Below are 24,776 nucleotides of genomic sequence, written 5' to 3'. Positions count from 1 at the left end.
CAGTGTTCTGTGGCAACAGATATTACGGATGCCTCGTCGAAGTCTGCGGAAAAGCCGCCTGAAAATTCCTGCTCGTGGTACATCTGTAGAATTCTGGTTAGCAGGGACATCACCAGCCAAATTGGCTGTAAGGAATAAATGCAATGTTTGTTTTTAATAATATAGTACTACAGTATTTGTATTACTAATTAAAAAAACATAATAAAATGCATGTTTATTTTTATGTAATAAAATAAATCACCTTCGCTTGGCTTGCAGGTTGAAACATCGTTTTTGAAAGTCTTACTATCCTTTTCATCTGCCTTGTCCATGGCGATGACATAACTGCTGTGGCGAATAATTTGAGCGACATACTGTCTGACTGCATTGACGTCAATCTCAACATCAGGGATGGGGTCATCAATTTCAACATCAAGGATGGTGTTGTAAATCTTGCCATCGGTGAGAGTGTCATCAATCTTGGGATCAGAGGCAGTTTTTTCAATCTTGCCATTGGACAATGTGTCGTCAATATTAATGTCAGAGATGGTGTTGTCAATCAAGGAGTTGGTTACATCGACAGTCTTCATGCTGGTTGAGATAATGCCGGAGATGTACTCATCCACGGCATTTTTGTCAATTTCTCCAATGTAATCCTTCACTTTTGTAGTGACTGCGACGGCATCTGGGGTACTATCGTCAAGGAACATGTTATTGTCGAAGACTTCAATGGCTGCAGCTGCTGCCTTGGTGGTGACATCCAGGTCACTGACCTTTCTTATGCTTTCTACATCTTGTACATGATTCTTAATATCTTCAGAACCACTGATGTATTGAGGTTCATCAAAAATGTCATTCAAGTCTGTAAAATGCAAACATTGTGTGACATTTTGTACATTATTACATCCATGTAAGGTTTTAAAAAAAACTTGTCAAAATAAGAGAAATAATTAGATTGATTGTAATAAGTACCTGAAAGTGCATCATAAAATATCTCATCCTCATCGTCGCTCCAATCCAATCCATTGTTGTCCTGCATAAAGTTCTGGGTCATATTTTTCACAGATGCACCTCTTGTTTTGGTGTTGCCAAGGAGTTTCGCCCAGCCGATTATTTTGGGTGGCTTTTTCAACTTGTCCTCTTTTACAATATTCTCATCACCTTGGATTAAATGCACCATCTTTTTTACACTTTTCTTCGCTGGTTTTGGTGCAACTTGTGGCTTAATATGATGAAACTTGTCCTCTTTTACAATATTGTCATCACCTTGGATTGAATGCGCCATCTTTTTTACATTTTTCTTTGCTGGTATTGGTGCAACTGGTGGCTTAATCTGGTGAAACTTGTCCTGGTTTACAATATTGTCATCACCTTGGATTGAATGCGCCATCTTTTTTACATTTTTCTTTGCTGGTATTGGTGCAACTGGTGGCTTAATCTGGTGAAACTTGTCCTGGTTTACAATATTGTCATCACCTTGGATTGAATGCTTCATCTTTTTTACACTTTTTTTCGCTGGTTTTGGTGCAACTGGTGGCTTAATCTGATGAAACTTGTCCTCTTTTACAATATTGCCATCACCTTGGATTGAATGCGCCGTCTTTTTTACACTTTTCTTTGATGGTTTTGGTGCAACTGGTGGCTTAATCTGATGCAACTTGTCCCCTTTTACAATATTGCCATCATGGATTGAATAAGCCATCATTCTTACACTTTTCTTCGCTGGTTTTGGTGCAACTGGTGGCTTAATCCGATGCAACTTGTCCTCTTTTACAATATTGCCATCATGGATTGAATAAGCCATCATTTTTACACTTTTCTTTGCTGGTTTTGGTGCAACTGGTGGCTTTATCCTGTGCTGAGGACGTTCGACCTTTGGCTTGACTGCCAAATCATTGATGCTGGTCTTTGTAACATCGTCTCCTTGTGCCTTTGTCTTCCCACTGAAACTCGATATTGGTTTTAGTCCTTGGATGACAGGCCCGAACGTTTCGTTGACAATTATGTCTGCAAATATTTAAAAAGGATAAGTACACTGTAAAGCTACCTAGGCAATTTATCTTCTGGCCATACACAATTAATATAGGTCTATCATAAATGATGGGTGAATATTTTCACAGTGAAGAAATTTATCGTGTCCAAAAAACAAAAAAAATGTCATTCATTTCAACTATTATTTCTATTTATATAAAAAGTTTCTAAATGATTTCTCCACTCACCACGGTTCGTTGGAACCTTTTTCATTGTTTGTACGCAATAACTTAATTAAATTGATAATAATTACGAAGATAATTCGGAATTTATCGCTCAGTATTTCATACACAGTTGATATATCAAGCTGTAGATGATTTGTGTTGTTAAGTTGCTATAACTAGCTGTTGTGATGGATACCTAGCGCGCAATTATGCTACCATGCGACGCGATGAACGCGTTGCGCGGTAAGTTAAGTTAATTAAGAGCAACCTTTCCACACTGTGTGATACGAAAATCTCATGAAAGATAATAGGCCCTATGTCATATTGGGTGGATTTCAAGGTAAGTAATGGTCTACTTTTAAAACTTCGTTAATCGTTATCTATTATCATAGATATTGTAATTGTTTACTTACCCTATTTAGAATACGGTAATGGAGTATTGTAGCAGTCGAATGATGTCCAACCAAAGCTGGAAGGAAGTATCCTATAAGCTGGAAGTATCCTAGGCTCGAATTAAATAAACTATACGGAGTGTAGAAACCACACAATATCCACACGAAGCGCGTAGTACGTGCGCAGTGTAAGGTTAGGCTAGTTCAGGACAATAAATATAGGCTAGGCCTAGGCCTCTAGGCTCTAGTAGGCTATACAACAACGGTACAATAATTGAAACACGATAACATACAGTAACACGTAGTAAAATATGTAAAGTTAAAACGCTAAATATCAAAATTATCAACTAATTATTATCGTTAAACTCGTAAAAACTCGCTGATATTTTGCTCATAAAATGTCGATGTCTTCTCGTTGAAAACTTGACGCCGAGAGAGAGATCGCTCGTTGCGCGTTCGCTATATTTACAACAACAGCAATTTGCATAACTTCTACGCGTTGAGCGCACACACGCAAATATGTGTGTGAAGTTCCTACTATTGGCCTAAAAATAGAAATCATACCGTTAATTACTCCTTTTATTTAAAAAGTTCCCGCCCTCTTTCGAGCGATCTTGACAGCACGTGCATCCTCTCTCTGCATGCCTCCTGTTTCTGAGTTCTGATGCCATTCTGGTGTTGATATCATGAAACAATTACAGGTTCGAGAGGATGAGGTGAAATCAGTAATTACTTCTCTGGCTGTTTCTAAATCCCCTGGACCTGATGGCATTTCTGCTCGAATGCTTAAACTTTCTTCCTTTTCTGTTATTCCTGTTTTAACCAAAATTTTAACATATCTTTGACTCTGGGTGAAGTTCTGATTGGAAACATGCACATATTATCCCTATCCATAACTCTGGGTGAAGTTCCTTCTGATTGGAAACATGCACATTATTATCCCTATCCATAACTCTGGCCCGCTAACAGATATCCTCAACTATAGACTCATATCCCTTACATCCGTTGTAGGTAAAGTGCTTGAGCGACTTATTGCGAAACATTTGCTAGCTCATACTGATAAACATGGTATCATACCCTAATCCCAACACGGTTTCTCTCACAAGAAATCCTGCATTACCCAACTTGTCACTATTTTTCATAATTGGGCGGAATGTTTGGATAGAAGCAACCCGTATCGATGCAATTTTCCTTGACTGGTCAAAGGCATTTGACAGAGTTAGCCACCCTATCCATGGATAAATTGCACAAGTATGGCTTTTGTGGGAACTTACTGAATTGGTTGCATTCTTTCCTGTCGAATCGTGAACAAGCTGTTTCTTACAAAGGCACTCTTTCCTCTTCGGTTCACGTTACATCTGGAGTGCCTCAGGGCTCAGTGCTTGGCCCTATTCTTTTTAATATGTATATTGCAGATCTTTCTACCTTGATCTCATCTCACATGCCACAATATGCTGACGACACTGTTCTCTATAGAGTAATCAAATCCCCAGTTGATTGTGACTTTTTACAGGCTGACCTCAACTCTATCCTTAAATGGGGTGAAACAAATCGTATGTCCCTCAATCCTGGTAAATGTAAAGTCATGGAAATAACTCGCTCAAAAAACAACTCTTTGCAATATTTCATCCTTAATAATCAAATCGAAACAGTGTCCCACTATAAATACCTTGGAGTTACTTTAACCAGTGGCGGATCCAGGGGGGGGGGGGGGCCCCTCCCTCCCCCTATAAATCTGGAGAGAAAAACATTTATCCTACCATAAGGGAAAAAAAAGGGGAAAAAAGAGTAAAGTACTTTCACTTTTGGTTAAAACACATTCAGCACCGTGCTAATTTACTTTTTATTAGAGGTCTCCATTGCCGTTGCTGTCTGTAAATTTCTAAGAGTTGCGAAATGAATAGCCTATTTTCACCTGAAACGCATTTTGGTCCCTGGATGTAACATGATATTGACGCGTGTATCGTACCCATACTCGGGGCACGAACGATTCGTACAAAGGACACCGCCATACAACCGCGTAGGCCTACCCATTGTTTATATCGCTGGCAGTCAGCAAGCATAAATAAAAGTGTATATACGTCAAAATTGGCACGGCGTGGTTACCTACAGATCATCATTATAGAGGATAATAATGTTAATAATAATATAGTACACTAACTGTGGTAACTGTGTACTGTGGTAGTATACATTAGCAACCGATTTTTTTTCCTAGGCCACCCACTGTATCAATACCTATTATATTTATATATTTGATTTCTTCAACAAATTGATGTAAATAAATATTGATCTATAATAAGCATTAAATTTGCGCTTTTTTCGGGGCTTCCCCTAGATGTACGTTCGAATTGAACTTGAACGCAACGCAATCAAAACTAAATACTGAGTGAATGAAATCGGCAACAAAATGTTATATCGTCCTGTAATTAATCACGTGTGTTTATTGGAGGGAAGAGTATGATCGTTTTGCTCATTGGTGGCATGCTACACATGAGTGTGTTTTCCTGCAAATTAAAGGTGCCATTTATCATCAATTTTATGTGCGAGAGTACCATTTTTTCCGGCCATCTGGGGCGTCATTTAATAACATGTTCTGTCGACGGCCCTGGACAGGCACCTTTTTCCGCCATGTACGTGCAAACGCTGACTTGCGCGAAACGCCCTGTTGTGACGATTTTACTCAAAATAAGCCTATTGGGAAAATGTCACTCTTTAATAGGCTATTACCTCAGTTTTCATATTTAAAATATCAATTTTTATACATTTATTTAACGTGAGAGTGCCATTTCCGACCATCTAGAGGTGTTAAATTTTCAAAATCGTCTGCGGACTCTCTAAAGTTGCGCCCCCCCCCCCCCCCCCCTTTCACAAAATCCTGGATCCGCCTCTGGTATAAGAAGTCTATGTTACATAACTTTTCGCTTGCTAAGATAACATCCAGTGTACTCGTTTTTTCCCTAGAAGCAACACACTGACTACATATTGGGACTACAAGCAAGCATGTGTAAAATATCAAGATTCTTGGAACATGTTCTTGGAACACTTTCCCACCTGGATAAGGACACCTATTGAGTATTCTCAGTTCTCATAGGAATGCGATATTATTATATTTATTGCCTATTTGTACAGAGTTTATTTTTTATTGATGGGTGAACATACATTTACATTTGAATTTAACCAGATATAAACAAGTTGATGAAATCATCTGGGTAAAGACCAACCAGCTTCAGAGGTTAATCCGAATAGGAAGGACAGGTCATTGGTTGAATCATGGGAAAGAACATTGGTAAATCAAGCTGTATTTATTTTGTTCTTTTCGTTTGATTTCCTTGTTTAGACTTAGTTTGAATCGTCTAGCTTATTGAGAAATCATAATCAAGTTATGACACTCATAAAGACAATTTGTTGGCTTTTCTCTACAGAAAATCTTTGTGATTTAATTTTATGGAAACTATTTTATCTGTTATATTTATTCATGTAGGTTGGGGTCATGGGTGACCCTGCAAGGTATAATAGGGGCCTTGATTGTGATGTCATTGTAGCCGAAGTGAGAGAGACAAGTCACAAACCAGATGAAATATATGGATTGATTGAGCGACTTTCACCAGGAAAACGCAAGATTGAGTTGTTTGGAAGGATGCATAATGTACAGCCAAATTGGTATGTTGTTTCACTATACAGATTGTCCCCTTAATATGAGTGCCGCCTTAATAATGGTCTGTCCCCTGAATAGGTGTTGACTGTTGTCAACACCAATATGTTTCCGGTCGTTTGTTTCATGGAAAAGTAATCCATAGGGGTGTCCTAAAGAAGGAGTTTTATTGCTTCAATGGAATTTTAACATCTAGTAATACTGTTTTTTTAAACATTGATTGACTGTTAGGTGCCTTGCTAACAAGGTGGGATGAGAAGGCAAATGAGATCATCTATTGTAGTGGATTGGTGGTAGGAATAGAGTTTCTAGGAACCTGTAGCCCTACATATATCACACTATCTAAAGAAATATCCTAAAATAAAAAATAAGAAATTCCTATCTAACTGAATATTCCTTAAGTGAAATCCATATATTTATTGACTTAAGTGAAATATCTTGGTTAAGTGTATTTCAATTATTGCATCATAAATTATGCAAATCATGTCAGTATGGCTTAATTTGATAATTCAAATTTTGCTGAATTTTGTTTTTAATAATAAACTAATTTGCTAAAACATCCAATGTTAATAAACTTTTTTAAAGAGAAATTAATGTATTTCTTAAGTTCTTTTAGATTTATTATTATTCATTTTCTGTTTCAACGTCATCATCTATTTTTCTAGTGGATATTGAATAAATATAATAATGTATGCATTATGTTTATTTCATCATCACCATATAACATAACCTCATCAGCATTAACTGGTAAAATTTGTAGTCCCATATGTGAATGAACATTGAACACAAAGGCAAATAATAAACGCAAAGGCAATATTTTGAAAATCTTTGAAATCTTATATTTAAGCATTTGATATAATATGAGACATAATAATATTTATCATTCAAAATATAATATATAGTTATAAAATCCAATGGTTTTGCAGTAATATTGATAATTAGTTGATTCTGTATAATATTGCACTTGATTAGTGTTTGTAGCATAACAATGCAGAGAGGAACCTGTGGCGTGAAGTATTGTGAACAGGATCAATGGTGTCAACTTCTTCATCATTCGCTGCAAGATCACTGTCATCATTGCTGACGTCATTGGCACTGGCATCATTGGCACTGGCATCTGTGCTGTCGATATCTTCACCAGTAGTATCCTGGATTTCCTCTGTCAGTGTTCTGTGGCAACCGATATTACGGATGCCTCGTCGAAGTCTGCGGAAAAGCCGCCTGAAAATTCCTGCTCGTGGTACATCTGTAGAATTCTGGTGAGCAGGGACATCACCAGCCAAATTGTCTGTAAGGAATAAATGCAATGTTTGTTTTTAATAATATAGTACTACAGTATTTGTATTACTAATTAAAAAAACATAATAAAATGCATGTTTATTTTTATGTAATAAAATAAATCACCTTCGCTTGGCTTGCAGGTTGAAACATCGTTTTTTAAAGTCTTACTATCCTTTTCATCTGCCTTGTCCATGGCGATGACATAACTGCTGTGGCGAATAATTTGAGCGACATACTGTCTGACTGCATTGACGTCAATTTCAACATCAAGGATGGTGTTGTAAATCTTGCCATCGGTGAGAGTGTCATCAATCTTGGGATCAGAGGCAGTTTTTTCAATCTTGCCATTGGACAATGTGTCGTCAATATTAATGTCAGAGATGGTGTTGTCAATCAAGGAGTTGGTTACATCGACAGTCTTCATGCTGGTTGAGATAATGCCGGAGATGTACTCATCCACGGCATTTTTGTCAATTTCTCCAATGTAATCCTTCACTTTTGTAGTGACTGCGACGGCATCTGGGGTACTATCGTCAAGGAACATGTTATTGTCGAAGACTTCAATGGCTGCAGCTGCTGCCTTGGTGGTGACATCCAGGTCACTGACCTTTCTTATGCTTTCTACATCTTGCACATGATTCTTAATATCTTCAGAACCACTGATGTATTGAGGTTCATCAAAAATGTCATTCAAGTCTGTAAAATGCAAACATTGTGTGACATTTTGTACATTATTACATCCATGTAAGGTTTTTAAAAAAACTTGTCAAAATAAGAGAAATAATTAGATTGATTGTAATAAGTACCTGAAAGTGCATCATAAAATATCTCATCCTCATCGTCGCTCCAATCCAATCCATTGTTGTCCTGCATAAAGTTCTGGGTCATATTTTTCACAGATGCACCTCTTGTTTTGGTGTTGCCAAGGAGTTTCGCCCAGCCGATTATTTTGGGTGGCTTTTTCAACTTGTCCTCTTTTACAATATTCTCATCACCTTGGATTAAATGCACCATCTTTTTTACACTTTTCTTCGCTGGTTTTGGTGCAACTTGTGGCTTAATATGATGAAACTTGTCCTCTTTTACAATATTGTCATCACCTTGGATTGAATGCGCCATCTTTTTTACATTTTTCTTTGCTGGTATTGGTGCAACTGGTGGCTTAATCTGGTGAAACTTGTCCTGGTTTACAATATTGTCATCACCTTGGATTGAATGCGCCATCTTTTTTACATTTTTCTTTGCTGGTATTGGTGCAACTGGTGGCTTAATCTGGTGAAACTTGTCCTGGTTTACAATATTGCCATCACCTTGGATTGAATGCGCCATCTTTTTTACACTTTTTTTCGCTGGTTTTGGTGCAACTGGTGGCTTAATCTGATGAAACTTGTCCTCTTTTACAATATTGCCATCACCTTGGATTGAATGCGCCGTCTTTTTTACACTTTTCTTTGATGGTTTTGGTGCAACTGGTGGCTTAATCTGATGCAACTTTTCCTCTTTTACAATATTGCCATCATGGATTGAATAAGCCATCATTCTTACACTTTTCTTCGCTGGTTTTGGTGCAACTGGTGGCTTAATCCGATGCAACTTGTCCTCTTTTACAATATTGCCATCATGGATTGAATAAGCCATCATTTTTACACTTTTCTTTGCTGGTTTTGGTGCAACTGGTGGCTTTATCCTGTGCTGAGGACGTTCGACCTTTGGCTTGACTGCCAAATCATTGATGCTGGTCTTTGTAACATCGTCTACTTGTGCCTTTGTCTTCCCACTGAAACTCGATATTGGTTTTAGTCCTTGGATGACAGGCCCGAACGTTTCGTTGACAATTATGTCTGCAAATATTTAAAAAGGATAAGTACACTGTAAAGCTACCTAGGCAATTTATCTTCTGGCCATACACAATTAATATAGGTCTATCATAAATGATGGGTGAATATTTTCACAGTGAAGAAATTTATCGTGTCCAAAAAACAAAAAAAATGTCATTCATTTCAACTATTATTTCTATTTATATAAAAAGTTTCTAAATGATTTCTCCACTCACCACGGTTCGTTGGAACCTTTTCCATTGTTTGTACGCAATAACTTAATTAAATTGATAATAATTACGAAGATAATTCGGAATTTATCGCTCAGTATTTCATACACAGTTGATATATCAAGCTGTAGATGATTTGTGTTGTTAAGTTGCTATAGCTAGCTGTTGTGATGGATACCTAGCGCGCAATTATGCTACCATGCGACGCGATGAACACGTTGCGCGGTAAGTTAAGTTAATTAAGAGCAACCTTTCCACACTCTGTGTGATACGAAAATCTCATGAAAGATAATAGGCCCTATGTCATATTGGGTGGATTTCAAGGTAAGTAATGGTCTACTTTTAAAACTTCGTTAATCGTTATCTATTATCATAGATATTGTAATGTTTACTTACCCTATTTAGAATACGGTAATGTTGTATTGTAGCAGTCGAATGATGTCCAACCAAAGCTGGAAGGAAGTATCCTATAAGCTGGAAGTATCCTAGGCTCGAATTAAATAAACTATACGGAGTGTAGAAACCACACAATATCCACACGAAGCGCGTAGTACGTGCGCAGTGTAAGGTTAGGCTAGTTCAGGACAATAAATATAGGCTAGGGCCTAGGCTCTAGTAGGCTATACAACAACGGTACAATAATTGAAACACGATAACATACAGTAACACGTAGTAAAATATGTAAAGTTAAAACGCTAAATATTTACAAAAACAGCAATTTGCATAACTTCTACGCGTTGAGCGCACACACGCAAATATGTGTGTGAAGTTCCTACTATTGGCCTAAAAATAGAAATCATACCGTTAATTACTCCTTTTATTTAAAAAGTTCCCGCCCTCTTTCGAGCGATCTTGACAGCACGTGCATCCTCTCTCTGCATGCCTCCTGTTTCTGAGTTCTGATGCCATTCTGGTGTTGATATCATGAAACAATTACAGGTTCGAGAGGATGAGGTGAAATCAGTAATTACTTCTCTGGCTGTTTCTAAATCCCCTGGACCTGATGGCATTTCTGCTCGAATGCTTAAACTTCTTTTTCTGTTATTCCTGTTTTAACCAAAATTTTAACATATCTTTGACTCTGGGTAAAGTTCTGATTGGAAACATGCACATATTATCCCTATCCATAACTCTGGGTGAAGTTCCTTCTGATTGGAAACATTCACATACTATCCCTATCCATAACTCTGGCCCGCTAACAGATATCCTCTCAACTATAGTCCCATATCCCTTACATCCGTAATTGTAGGTAAAGTGCTTGAGCGACTTATTGCGAAACATTTGCTAGCTCATACTGATAAACATGGTATCATACCCTAATTCCAACACGGTTTCTCTCACAAGAAATCCTGCATTACCCAACTTGTCACTATTTTTCATAATTGGGCGGAATGCTTGGATAGACGCAATCCACCCCGTATCGATGCAATTTTCCTTGACTGGTCAAAGGCATTTGACAGAGTTAGCCACCCTATCCATGGATAAATTGCACAAGTATGGCTTTTGTGGGAACTTACTGAATCGGTTGCATTCTTTCCTGTCGAATCGTGAACTCGTGAATTCCCTCCGCACGCCCCCCCCCCCCCCCCCCCCCCCATAAATCTGGAGGAAAAAAATTATCCTACCATAAGGGAAAAAAAATGGGGGAAAAAGCGTAAAAAAGAGTAAAGTACTTTCACTTTTGGTTAAAACACATTCAGCACCGTGCTAATTTACTTTTTATTAGAGGTCTCCATTGCCGTTGCTGTCTGTAAATTTCTAAGAGTTGCGAAATGAATAGCCTATTTTCACCTGAAACGCATTTTGGTCCCTGGATGTAACATGATATTGACGCGTGTATCGTACCCATACTCGGGCACGAACTTACAACCGCGTAGGCCTACCCATTGTTTATATCGCTGGCAGTCAGCAAGCATAAATAAAAGTGTATATACGTCAAAATTGGCACGGCGTGGTTACCTACAGATCATCATTATAGAGGATAATAATGTTAATAATAATATAGTACACTAACTGAGGTAACTGTGTACTGTGGTAGTATACATTAGCAACCGATTTTTTTTCCTAGGCCACCCACTGTATCAATACCTATTATATTTATATATTTGATTTCTTCAACAAATTGATGTAAATAAATATTGATCTATAATAAGCATTAAATTTGCGATTTTTTTCGGGGCTTCCCCTAGATGTACGTTCGAATTGAACTTGAACGCAACGCAATCAAAACTAAATACTGAGTGAATGAAATAGGCAACAAAATGTTATATCGTCCTGTAATTAATCGCGTGTGTTTATTGGAGGGAAGAGTATGATCGTTTTGCTCATTGGTAGCATGCATGCTACATATGAGTGTCTTTTCCTGCAAATTAGAGGTGCCATTTATCATCAATTTTATGTGCGAGAGTACCATTTTTTCCGGCCATCTGGGGCGTCATTTAATAACATGTTCTGTCGACGGCCCTGGACAGGCACCTTTTCCCGCCATGTACGTGCAAACGCTGACTTGCGCGAAACGCCCTGTTGTGACGCTTTTACTCAAAATAAGCCTATTGGGAAAATGTCACTCTTTAATAGGCTAGTACTTCAGTTTTCATATTTAAAATATCAATTTTTAATACATTTATTTAACGTGAGAGTGCCATTTCCGACCATCTAGAGGTGTTAAATTTTCAAAATCGTCTCAACTCAGTCCCAACCATGGTGGGTCTGAGTTGGTGCGGACTCTCTAAAGTTGCGCCCCACCCCCCTTTCACAAAATCATGGATCCCTGGTAGAAGAAGTCTATGTTACATAACTTTTCGCTTGCTAAGAGAACATCCAGTGTACTCGTTTTTTGTTTTTTTCCCTAGAAGCAACACACTGACTACATATTGGGACTACAAGCAAGCATGTGTAAAATATCAAGATTCCTACCTATTGAGTATTCTCAGTTCTCATAGGAATGCGATATTATTATATTTATTGCCTATTTGTACAGAGTTTATTTTTTATTGATGGGTGACCATACATTTACATTTGAATTTAACCAGATATAAAGTTGATGAAATCATCTGGGTAAAGACCAACCAGCTTCAGAGGTTAATCTGAACAGGAAGGACAGGTCATTGGTTGAATCATGGGAAAGAACATTGGTAAATCAAGCTGTATTTATTTTGTAAATGTGTATTTATTGTGAATTCAGTTCTTTTCGTTAGTTTGAATCGTCTAGCTTATTGAGAAATCATAATCAAGTTATGACACTCATAAAGACAATTTGTTGGCTTTTCTCTACAGAAAATCTTTGTGATTTAATTTTATGGAAACTATTTTATCTGTTATATTTATTCATGTAGGTTGGGGTCAAGGGTGACCCTGCAGGGTATAATAGGGGCCTTGATTGTGATGTCATTTTAGCCGAAGTGAGAGAGACAAGTCACAAACCAGATGAAATATATGGATTGATTGAGCGACTTTCACCAGGAAAACGCAAGATTGAGGAGTTTGGGAGGATGCATAATGTACAGCCAAATTGGTATGTTGTTTCACTATACAGATTGTCCCCTTAATATGAGTGCCGCCTTAATAATGGTCTGTCCCCTGAATATGTGTTGACTGTTGTCAACACCAATATGTTTCCTGTCGTTCGTTTCATGGAAAAGTAATCCCTAGGGGTGTCCCAAAGAAGGAGTTTTATTGCTTCAATGGAATTTTAACATCTAGTAATACTGTTTTTTAAAACATTGATTGACTGTTAGGTGCCTTGCTAACAAGGTGGGATGAGAAGGCAAATGAGATCATCTATTGTAGTGGATTGGTGGTAGGAATAGAGTTTCTAGGAACCTGTAGCCCTACATATATCACACTATCTAAAGGAAATATCCTAAAATAAAAAATAAAAAATTCCTATCTAACTGAATATCACTTAAGTGAAATCCATATATTTATTGACTTAAGTGAAATATCTTGGTTAAGTGTATTTCAATTATTGCATCATAAATTATGCAAATCATGATTCGTTGGATCATGTCAGTATGGCTTAATTTGATAATTCAAATTTTGCTGAATTTTGTTTTTAATAATAAACTAATTTGCTAAAACATCCAATGTTAATAAACTTTTTTAAAGAGAAATTAATGTATTTCTTGAGTTCTTTTAGATTTATTATTCATTTTCTGTTTCAACATCATCATCTATTTTTCTAGTGGATATTGAATAAATATAATAATGTATGTGTTATGTTTATTTCATCATCACCATATAACATAACCTCATCAGCATTAACTGGTAAAATTCGTAGTCCCATATGTGAATGAACATTGAACACAAAGGCAAATAATAAATGCAAAGGCAATATTTTGAAAATCTTTGAAATCTTATATTTAAGCATTTGATATAATATGAGACATAATAATATTTATCATTCTGGTTAAAAAATATAATATATAGTTATAAAATCCATTTTATATATAAAATTTTGCAGTAATATTGATAATTAGTTGATTCTGTATAATATTGCACTTGATTAGTGTTTGTAGCATAACAATGCAGAGAGGAACCTGTGGCGTGAAGTATTGTGAACAGGATCAATGGTGTCAACTTCTTCATCATTCGCTGCAAGATCACTGTCATCATTGCTGACGTCATTGGCACTGGCATCATTGGCACTGGCATCTGTGCTGTCGATATCTTCACCGGTAGTATCCTGGATTTCCTCTGTCAGTGTTCTGTGGCAACCGATATTACGGATGCCTCGTCGAAGTCTGCGGAAAAGCCGCCTGAAAATTCCTGCTCGTGGTACATCTGTAGAATTCTGGTTAGCAGGGACATCACCAGCCAAATTGTCTGTAAGGAATAAATGCCATGTTTGTTTTTAATAATATAGTACTATTTGTATTAGTAATTAAAATGAAATGTTTATTTTTATGTAATAAAATAAATCACCTTCGCTTGGCTTGCAGGTTGGAACGGCATTTTCGAAAGTCTTACTATCCTTTTCATCTGCCTTGTCCGTGGCGATGACATAACTGCTGTAGCGAATAATTTCAGCGACATACTGTCTGACTGCATTGATGTCAATCTCAACATCAGGGATGGGGTCATCAATTTCAACATCAAGGATGGTGTTGTAAATCTTGGCATCGGAGAGGGTGTCAACAATCTCGACATCAGAGACAGTGTTTTCAATCTTGCCGTTGGACAATGTGTCGTCAATATTAATGTCAGAGATGGTGTTGTCAATCAAGGTGTTGGTTACATCGACAGTCTTCATGCTGGTTGAGATAATGCCGGAGATGTACTCATCCACGGCATTTTTGTCAATTTCTCCAATGTAATCCTTCACTTTTGTAGTGACTGCAACGGCATCTGGGGTACTATCGTCAAGGAACATGTTATTGTCTTCAACCTTTTTATCAACAAAACTATCTGCCATATTTCGAGTTGATTTTCGTGGAACTGGGATGTCTTCAACATGAGAAGCCTGTAAAATTAAACGATGAATATGGGTATAATTAAAGCAGCTTACAGTACTAAAAAATGACCATGTTCTTAGAAAAGAATCGTTAATTGTTTACCACACAAAAATGTAATTACATATACACTATGTAAAATTACTTGTAAAATGTATATAAAATTCATAAAACAGTCAAATGAGGCATTAAAAAATAAACTTTAGGATATGGCCACCAGTTGAGAAAAATCATGATGATTGTGAGAGATGCACTAAATCCTGTGAATAACAGACAAAAAAAGAAATGGCATTATTGTATGTCCGTACAGTACCTGTCTATTTACCTGCATTAAGTTCTGTGTCATATTTTTCACAGATGCACCTCTTGTTTTGGTGTTGCCAAGGAGTTTCGCCCAGCCGATTATTTTGGGTGGCTTTTTTAACTTGTCCTCTTTTACAATATTGCCAACACCTTGGATTGAATGCTCCATCTTTTTTACACTTTTCTTTGATGGTTTTGGTGCAACTGGTGGCTTAATCTGATGCAACTTGTCCTCTTTTACAATATTGCCATCATGGATTGAATAAGCCATCATTCTTACACTTTTCTTCGCTGGTTTTGGTGCAACTGGTGGCTTAATCCTGTGCTGAGGACGTTCAACCTTTGGCTTGACTGCCAAATCATTGATGCTGGTCTTTGTAGCATCGTTTCCTTGTGCCTTTGTCTTCCCACTGAAACTCGATATTGGTTTTAGTCCTTGGATGACAGGCCCGAACGTTTCGTTGACAATTATGTCTGCAAATATTAAAAAAGGATAAGTACACTGTAAAGCTACCTAGGCAATTTATCTTCTGGCCACACACAATTAATATAGGTCTATCCTAATGATGGGTGAATATTTTCACAGTGAAGAAATTTATCGTGTCCAAAAAACAAAAAAAAATGTCATTCATTTCAACTATTATTTCTATTTATATAAAAAGTTTCTAAATGATTTCTCCACTCACCACGGTTCGTTGGAACCTTTTCCATTGTTTGTACGCAATAACTTAATTAAATTGATAATAATTACGAAGATAATTCGGAATTTATCGCTCAGTATTTCATACACAGTTGATATATCAAGCTGTAGATGATTTGTGTTGTTAAGTTGCTATAGCTAGCTGTTGTGATGGATACCTAGCGCGCAATTATGCTACCATGCGACGCGATGAACGTGTTGCGCGGTAAGTTATTATTGTTATGGTTAGGGCATGGAGGTATAAAAATGGTTAGGGCAATTATTATACTTTGATGTGAAATAAAATAAAGATTATTAAAGTTAACTATCTAATTAGATTAACAAGTTTAATTCGTTTCATGTTAAATCAGAGTGTACTGTTTATTTTTGTGGTTTACCTCATGAGGTTATCCATCCTAATATTATACAGATATTGACTGCTTAGAGGTTAAATATAAGATTTGACATCCCCGAGGGAATGATATTATGTTCGAGGGAATATATATTTCCCGAAGCGCCAGCTGAGGGAAATATATATTCCCCGAGAACATAATATCATTCCCAAGGGGATGTCAAATCTTATATTTAACCGATATAAAAGGCAATATCTGTTATATTATATAGCCAAGAACAAGTCTGCTGGTGAAGCTAGGCTAGGCCTCCTATTCTATAGTATTTGTATTGTATGTAAACAAGCCTCCTGCCTAGCTAGACACCTTACCTTGCGAAGAATAATATACAGATAATTACTAATTAATGATTCCTTGGCAATAAAATATTCACTTAGGCCTAGGTCGTTTAAATTAACAGAAGAATTTCCATCAATAAGCCTATTAATAATAATATTATAATCAGGTAGGCCGAATAAACAATTCATCGTCTTCTCTTCGAGAAGCCGAATCACCGGATGTTCAGCGCGTACTAGTTACTAGGTTACTACCGTGAGTATTGACCAATCACAAACGGTGTTTCATCACATTTAGGGAGGACTAATAACAAATGAGGGCGCTATGTATGCATAGTTTAAATAGTTTAGATGAATAATTTCTTGAAGCAACTTCCGTGGCGCAACGGCGGAAGCGTTGTCTTGCGATGGAGTGACAATTCCCACCCGAGTTCAAATCCAGTAGATGACTTTTGTTTATTTATCGGCGAACGCGAGTGTTGCCACACGAAAATTACACAGTCAATATCATCGAACTCGAGAATGTATAGGATTAATGACAGGGGACACGATAATTACGCGAAAATTACTCAGTCAATATCATCGTTCTCGAGGATATATACGATTTACGATCCTCGAAGCGACAGTCATGTGACGCAGTTTCAACCAATCACGTTCACGTATTTACATAGGCTATGTAATATATATATATATTCAGAGCGTTATTCGACGATCAAGCATTCTCTACTTCTACGGAGCGCCATTTATGCCTTTATTTACTTCCGAAATAGAAATAGTACTACCGGTATTGGTCCAGTGGACCAAATTGACCACCGGTGTAGCACAGTGATATAAAATAGAAATAAGGCACTAATTTTAATATATTTTTATATGTTAATACACTGTGCTCAAGTGGACCCAATTTGCCACCAGGGGAGCACAATGATATAAAATAGAAACAAGTCACTGAATGTTAATATCTTTTCGTATACACTGTGCTCAAGTGGACCCAATTTGGAGCCAGTGGAGCACAGTGATATAAAATAAAAATAAGTCACTGAATTTTAATATCTTTTCGTATGTTAATACACTGTGCTCAAGTGGACCCATTTTGGAGCCAGTGGAGCACAGTGATATAAAATAGAAATAAGTCACTGAATTTTAATATCTTTTCGTATGTTAATACACTGTGCTCAAGTGGACCCATTTTGGAGCCAGTGGAGCACAGTGATATAAAATAGAAATAAGTCACTCAATTTTAATATCTTTTCGTATGTTAATACACTGTGCTCAAGTGGACCCAATTTGGAGCCAGGGGAGCACAGTGATATAAAATAGAAATAAGTCACTGAATTTTAATATCTTTTCGTATGTTAATACACTGTGCTCAAGTGGACTCAATTTGGCGCCAGGGGAGCACAGTGATATAAAATAGAAACAAGTCACTGAATTTTAATATCTTTTCGTATGTTAATACACTGTGCTCAAGTGGACCCAATTTTGCACCAGTGAAGCACAGTGATATAAAATAGAACCATTGGACCAGTACCGTAGAACTATTTCGGAAGTAAATAAAGGCATAAATGGCGCTCCGTAGAGAATGCTCCATTGTTAAAATGACGCTTTGAATATACTTCTATCTTATGGTTGTTGTGGGTTGGCCGTGGAAGTAGACCTGATGACTTATCCAATGGCAGACTATATAATTTGCCCCGCATACTTGATCACCGGCGACTACTGCAGCATCAGCCTATACTATACCCTGCACATATGATTCAGAAACCCGTCCAAACTTTGAAGACGACCACCAAGTTTGGAATAAGAACGGACGACCACAATGTTTGAAATTAACGTGATCGCAGAATGACATAAAAGTACGTATTAAGCTTTATTAAACTACATAAAGTGAATGTAACATTAGTAAGTATATTTTTTAACCGCTTTCAGAACGATTTGTGTAAACTGTAAAATAACCGGGTCAAGAGAAGCTTCTGATGCTAACTTTAGGCCTACTAGCCTTCTACTTAAAAAGGGGCACACAGCATAGCAACTAGGCCTAGATCCATTGATCCATCCGGCGTAATAGGCCTAGGGTGTTTTAAACCACCGTCAGCAAATGTGTAATATTTCTCACTCTCTCGTAAAATAGAAATGACGGAGACATCAAATAGAGGTAAGTTTCCATTTTCAATCTTTCTATTTTCATTGACATTACCGTAAGGCTAGTTAGTTTCAATTAGAGCAGTTAGTAGTAAAAGTCTGCATTATAATAAACGTCATCGTCACGTTTATGCTAGTAGTACAGTATATGTGTACCTTTCAAATCCCTGTTATTCAATCTTCCATACCAACCAACTAGCCCAAAACATTCAGACCAATTATCAATTTGTACTTGGGCATAATGTAGAGTTGATGAGGTACAAAAGTAAAAGTAGTAAGACAAATTCAGTCACAAACATAAACAGTGCAGATGTTGTAAAATATTTTATTGGTGTGTTACTGTTAGTATAAATGATAAATTAAATGATATTAAATTTGTAAAGCAAAAGACCACCACCAGCAGTACAATTTAAAGTCATATGATAGTATTACAATTATCCATCATACATGAAGTCATGTAGTTACTGCAGTAATGCTAGTAGTCACTGTGGTAATTAAATCCAGCTGAATTATTGATTTAATTACATTTATTAATTAACTACAGTTCTGTAATTATTCGAAGCAAACAACACACCATCTTGATACTGCAGTCAAATGGTACAAGTAAAGGCTTTTAGTATTAAGCTCTGTATAGACTATCAAACTTGTTTGACAAAGAAGCTGTGATGTGCCCAAATATGGTAGTGATATGATGTCATCATGTCCATATATGGGCACATCTCATTTTTTTGTCACATAAAGTTTGACAAAGGTGTAGACAGAGCTTTAGGTGAGCACACCTTTTGCCCACCACTAAACCTACCACTGGTTATAGTTACTGAACAAATATAAAGTAAAGTACATTGTGAACTACACATGGGACCATGACATGGATTATGTTACTGCAGTAACTATATTTTGTTTGTGCTTGAACCTGTTTATAATTTAGCAAGCCTTTTCTGTAATCATACACATTGTTTATTTCAGTATTGAGTAACAATTGCATAACTGCTTTATAAACATTTACAGTGAAACAAACTAAAATAAAAAATGTTGTTGATGACAGAGAGTGCACAAAATGTACACGTCATGTACTACAGTTTAAAATATCCAGAAATGATCTCAAAGTGTTTTCACTAAAATATATGTACTGGCATTACCTAATTAACAAAAAAATGATTTTAAATCATATTAGCAATGCTACAACACAAGCTAATTCACTAAACACAATTTATTACAATAAGCAGTATACCCTAATTGGCCCATATTTAAAAAATACATAAAATGCAAGGTAATCAGTGTTTTCTAATACTAAAACTTTTTTTGTTGCTTTTTTGCTACAAAACTAAATTGTTAAAAAACCCCTTTGAAATACCAACCAATATACACATTAGAATATACATGTTTAATTAATAACTAATAATTAAATATTCAAAATATTATAATTAAATCAAATAATGTGAGAAGAGAAATTAAAAATTTTAAACTACTATACTCCTGCCTTTCCTTTATAATTACACATTTCTGAAAAATGATGTTTCAAGGTTTGATGGTTGCATACTTTCATAAACATTTACCATTAAAGTCAATTCTCTCAATGTCATGGGAAAACATTTCACATTTAAAAAAGAAAACATTTAATAAAAATTACCCTTAACCATAATACTATGTACTGTATTGTATTAATACAAAACATTAGAACAAATCTAAATAGCTATGACATCATTTAATGAGATTATTATGATGGTAATTAATATCTTCATTCACTGTATGACATCATTTACTGTATATCATTATTACTTTACTACCAGATGATTGAAATTGAAAATACAATATGAATACATATAATCATAACATAACAAAATAATGTAAAATATTATTTAAAAAGTAAACAAATGAAATCATATTAGAGAAAAATGTCAATTATTAAATAGTTACGGTATGTCCTAATATTTTTTTTTCTTCATTATCAAAAGTTATTTTACTATATTTTACTAGGTGAGTAATTTATTTAAAACTAAATTCTAAGATATACGGTGGATAAGAAAATGTATAAATTGTATGTGGGAATGTATTTTTGAATCTCACCACTGCATGTACAGAATGAAGTGCGATAAATAATACTGCATTATTATTTTTCAGCTGCCTAAATGTACTATAAGCATAATTATTTGGAATAGACTACACATACAAAGTAGTATGACTATATTCAGTGGCATAAGGCATGGGACTCCTATGGGGCCCTCTAACGCTGGGCATTTCCATTGGGGCTGCTCATGCTCAGTTGCTTCACTCCTGGGTTTAGCCATTGAACACTCACAACTGTTACACCACTGGCTATATTTAGTCAAACAGTGATGATGAATTGTTGTTCTTTGATAAAGACTATAAAACTATATAATTTGTTAAGAGCAAATGTATCAGCCTACTACAGTATGTGAAAGTTTATTCGGGTATTGCTCCAATCAGTGCCCAGGCTAAATAGGTCGCCTCAGTCAACTGACCCTAAAATGAGGTACAGTTACAAAAAGTATATCTGAGCGAATGCAAAACTGTTAAATTTTGCACAGTTTAAACAGTCTGAACTTGGGCAGGTTTCGGTGAGGCAGGTTTCGGTGGCGCAGGTTTTGGTAAACTATACAAGTAAATGGCTAGCATGACTAATCCAGAACCCATTATAAAGTATTGACCAAACATTGCGTCAAACAAAAAGTAAGAACAAACAACCGATGCTACGATAGACACTGCAGTTGAAAACCCTTTGATGATGTTATCTGTGTACTTGACTACAATTGATGTATACAATCCACCTATACTAGCAATCCCTGTAATAAAACAAATATGGCATTGTTATACGCACAGTAGTGTTTTGATATTCTATGAATTCTAAGTATTTAGTTTTGGAGTTGGGTAGCTATAATTCAGGAAATGCCTTATTATGAGCAAATTTATTATTTAAAAATCAAGGAAATAATGTGGCTAGAATATTATCGTGAAAGGAGTGGTAGCTGGTAGGAAGAGGCTAAGATGGTTGTGCTTTTTTTAGCTATGTTGTGCCTAGCCTACATGTTATAAAAAGCTATGAATATATTTACATAAGTATATACTTCCGGCTGCATTGAAAGCGGTTTGTGGACGCTGTTTGACCACAATTTGTTAGTCATGAGAAGAAGGCTTGTATGTATTCTTCCATACAGGAAATATGGAGATAATACTAGCTGTTTTTTAAAACTTTTTATTACAACTATGGACGAATTATGAAATAAAAGTAATTATTAATATTCAAATAACAATATAGTCATCAAAATGTCTTACCTATAATTAGGTAAATATAATTATTATACCCATAGAAAAAACCATTTTCCATAATGTTGGCTCCATCTTTTGTCAAGACGCCTAAGAAAGCACTTGCGATACCAAACAAGTACATCTGAACATTACGTATCCACAGAGAGGTATCAGACCCTTTAAGTACCTTCTCAAAATATACACCTGTAAAAATAAAAAAAATAAGGTTTTCAGTCAGCTTTATTACAAAGAGTCCCAATAACAGACCCGCTGAAACCAAAAACCAAACTTTCCCAAATTCATTTTTACCTCTTTAAGTAATCTTTAAGTTGAAGTGTATTGGAACAATGTTATTTAGCTAGATGCATAAGCAAAATATGCTATATTTATTGAAATTAATATACTGTAATTTGTAACCAAATATGCATTGTTGGTATGTATACTGTATATTTTAGGAAGGTTGGTATTATTATTTAGTTGTGGTGTTACCTGCAAAACCTGAGCATAGACATGACGCAAGGATAGCCACCAGTCCATACGTGTAGTTGTAATGTGAACCTTGCTTGACATTTGCTGAATCTAATTGAACAAGTGCAATACCGAAGAATAACAAGAGCAGCGACCCCCACTGCACGCGGCTAATTGATTTACCGATCATTAAAACCATAAACATTGCAGTGGTTAGAATCTTTAGCTGGTATGTAACCTAAGGAAGAGAAAAGACATTTTATAAGGTATATTATATATTACAGGATATAAATAAGAACTGATGTGTAGTATGAAAATGTTTCAGTCTTAATAATATATATATAATAATATTCGTTAATAATGTCAAAGTCAAAGATGCTCTCCCAGTGGAATACCATCCTGAGATGAGAACAGGCCTTGTCTTTCGAAAATTATAGGTGTGCTACAAATTGCACTCCTCAATACATTCATGGGTGCTGTACTACTGTAGGTGTGCTGTTTGTATTTTGGTGTGTAGAAGTTTACCAAATTTAAGCGTGTTGTAAATCGCACACCTCAAGGGCAGTTTAGGAGTGTGTTAGGTAAGTGATCGCACTCAGTGGCCTTAAAAGACAAGGCCTGTAGTCAGTACAGTTTATTTTTGTTGTTACTTTCTATGGACCAGAGATTCCGATATAAATGATTGAATGATGTGGGATTATAGGTAGCAATGCAACATTACAGTTAACACAACCGCAAACATTTTTCTTCGTCTTTGAAATAAAGCTACGGTAGTTTTAAGCTCTGTCTACACTATCAAACTTTATGTGACAAAAAAATGTGATGTGCCCATATATGAACATGATGATGTCACATCACTACCATATTTAAGCATATCACTACCATATTTGGGCACATCTAACTAGTTTGATAGTGTAGACAGAGCTTTATGTGGACATCATAATAAAATATTGTGAATTACAAGCATACCTGATATGTGGCCGCATCCAAATTGGAAAGAGCAAAAAATGCTAAGTTATTTTGAATGGCATAAATACAGGATGGAATGCACATCTTGAAAGTGTCTGAAGGTTTACAGAATACATTACGATAGACATCAACAATCATGCCACGAATGCTAGAGTGTTCCTTGATCAGGATCAACATAGAAAGACAGAGCTTCGACAGCTCTGTCATCATGACAGTGGTGGTTGAGTAGTACATCGGTCCGTCACGTGATCTGGTGTATCGCACTAGGAGTATGTAGGCTGTTGCATTTACCGTCAACACCATAAGAATGTACAATTTGAACCCTACTGTTACATCATCTAAATATAAAGATAACAAATTGTAAACACAAGCATGTGAGGAGATGGTGGACTTTTAGTGCATAGAGATATTATAGTGAACTATCACTATAATATCTCTATGGTTAGTGTTATGATGGGTAAGTTGAGTAAAACAATAATATTCGCTAGGCTGAAAATACGATATGTATGACGTAATTTGTGAACCATTTGATTGGTCAGTTTTAACGATCGTAACGTTGAATTTGAACTTGGTTCAACTTCAACAATTGCATATTTTAACATTTTTAACATTGATTTTTACTCTCTTTTTCTGTAAAATCGTTGAATCCGGTCAATTCAATGCAACTAGCTGCAACTCAACGCCAACTGGAAAACAGGCTTTACTTGTTTTTAAAATAAATTTATTAAGTAGAGTAGGCGGCCTTTAACTTACTTTGTAGTAGGTTGGAAGAAGGCTATCTCATTAAGCAGAATTTACTCCATCTTTGTGTAAGCCAAGATAGGACATGACTTTAAGCTCTCTCTAGGCCTACTACTAGGGCCTACAGAAAACTGTCATCGCCCCGGCCCTAAGGGGCAACAAAGTGAATGCTCTGGTCAAAAGTGGGCGTTTTTATCCAGTCAAAGCAGAGTTCAGCCCAGGCCTAGACCTACACGGCCTAGCATAGATAGCTCTCCTAAATTTAAATCAGTTTTCTTACTTTTGTCATTTATAATACAGTATACAATAAGGTTTATACTAACCTGCCATATTGATTTCAGTTTCTAAAGTTAATATATAAGAGAATAAATAATGAAATGCCAGAAATTGTACAAAAATAAGATAGCTCTTCCAAAGAATCCACGGCGACCACCAGTACACACACCAGGCGCCACACACACGATTCGACGTGTAAATAAACGCCTTCAACCTAACAAGTTACACTATAGAGGGTGCTATATCAATTTTC

The 24,776-nt window shown here is 36.2% G+C and overlaps 2 protein-coding genes across 2 annotated transcripts; one reads left to right on the top strand and one right to left on the bottom strand.

Annotated features, from left to right (window-relative positions):
- The first annotated feature begins 8,044 nt into the window (after positions 1-8,044).
- LOC144839649 (uncharacterized) lies at positions 8,045-15,606 on the top strand. Its single transcript, XM_078695104.1, has 5 exons — positions 8,045-8,097; positions 12,579-12,680; positions 12,882-13,060; positions 14,055-14,372; positions 14,487-15,606. The coding sequence occupies exons 4-5, from the start codon at positions 14,115-14,117 to the stop codon at positions 14,550-14,552; spliced, it is 324 nt and encodes a 107-aa protein (XP_078551230.1). The 5' UTR covers positions 8,045-8,097; positions 12,579-12,680; positions 12,882-13,060; positions 14,055-14,114; the 3' UTR covers positions 14,553-15,606.
- Positions 15,607-19,102: 3,496 nt separating this feature from the next.
- On the bottom strand, positions 19,103-24,729 carry LOC144839402 (CMP-sialic acid transporter-like). The gene is made up of 5 exons (XM_078694732.1): positions 24,571-24,729; positions 23,507-23,844; positions 22,559-22,775; positions 22,097-22,273; positions 19,103-21,606 (listed from the first exon to the last, which is right to left on the bottom strand). The coding sequence occupies exons 1-5, from the start codon at positions 24,575-24,577 to the stop codon at positions 21,353-21,355; spliced, it is 993 nt and encodes a 330-aa protein (XP_078550858.1). The 5' UTR covers positions 24,578-24,729; the 3' UTR covers positions 19,103-21,352.
- Between the last annotated feature and the right edge of the window lie 47 nt (positions 24,730-24,776).

The sequence above is a fragment of the Antedon bifida genome, chromosome 4 (genome assembly GCF_963402885.1).
Source record: "Antedon bifida chromosome 4, ecAntBifi1.1, whole genome shotgun sequence".
Taxonomy (NCBI): Eukaryota; Metazoa; Echinodermata; class Crinoidea; order Comatulida; family Antedonidae; genus Antedon; species Antedon bifida.
The sequence above is the reverse complement of the archived record's forward strand: the minus strand, read 5'-3'. Positions and strand labels throughout refer to the sequence as shown.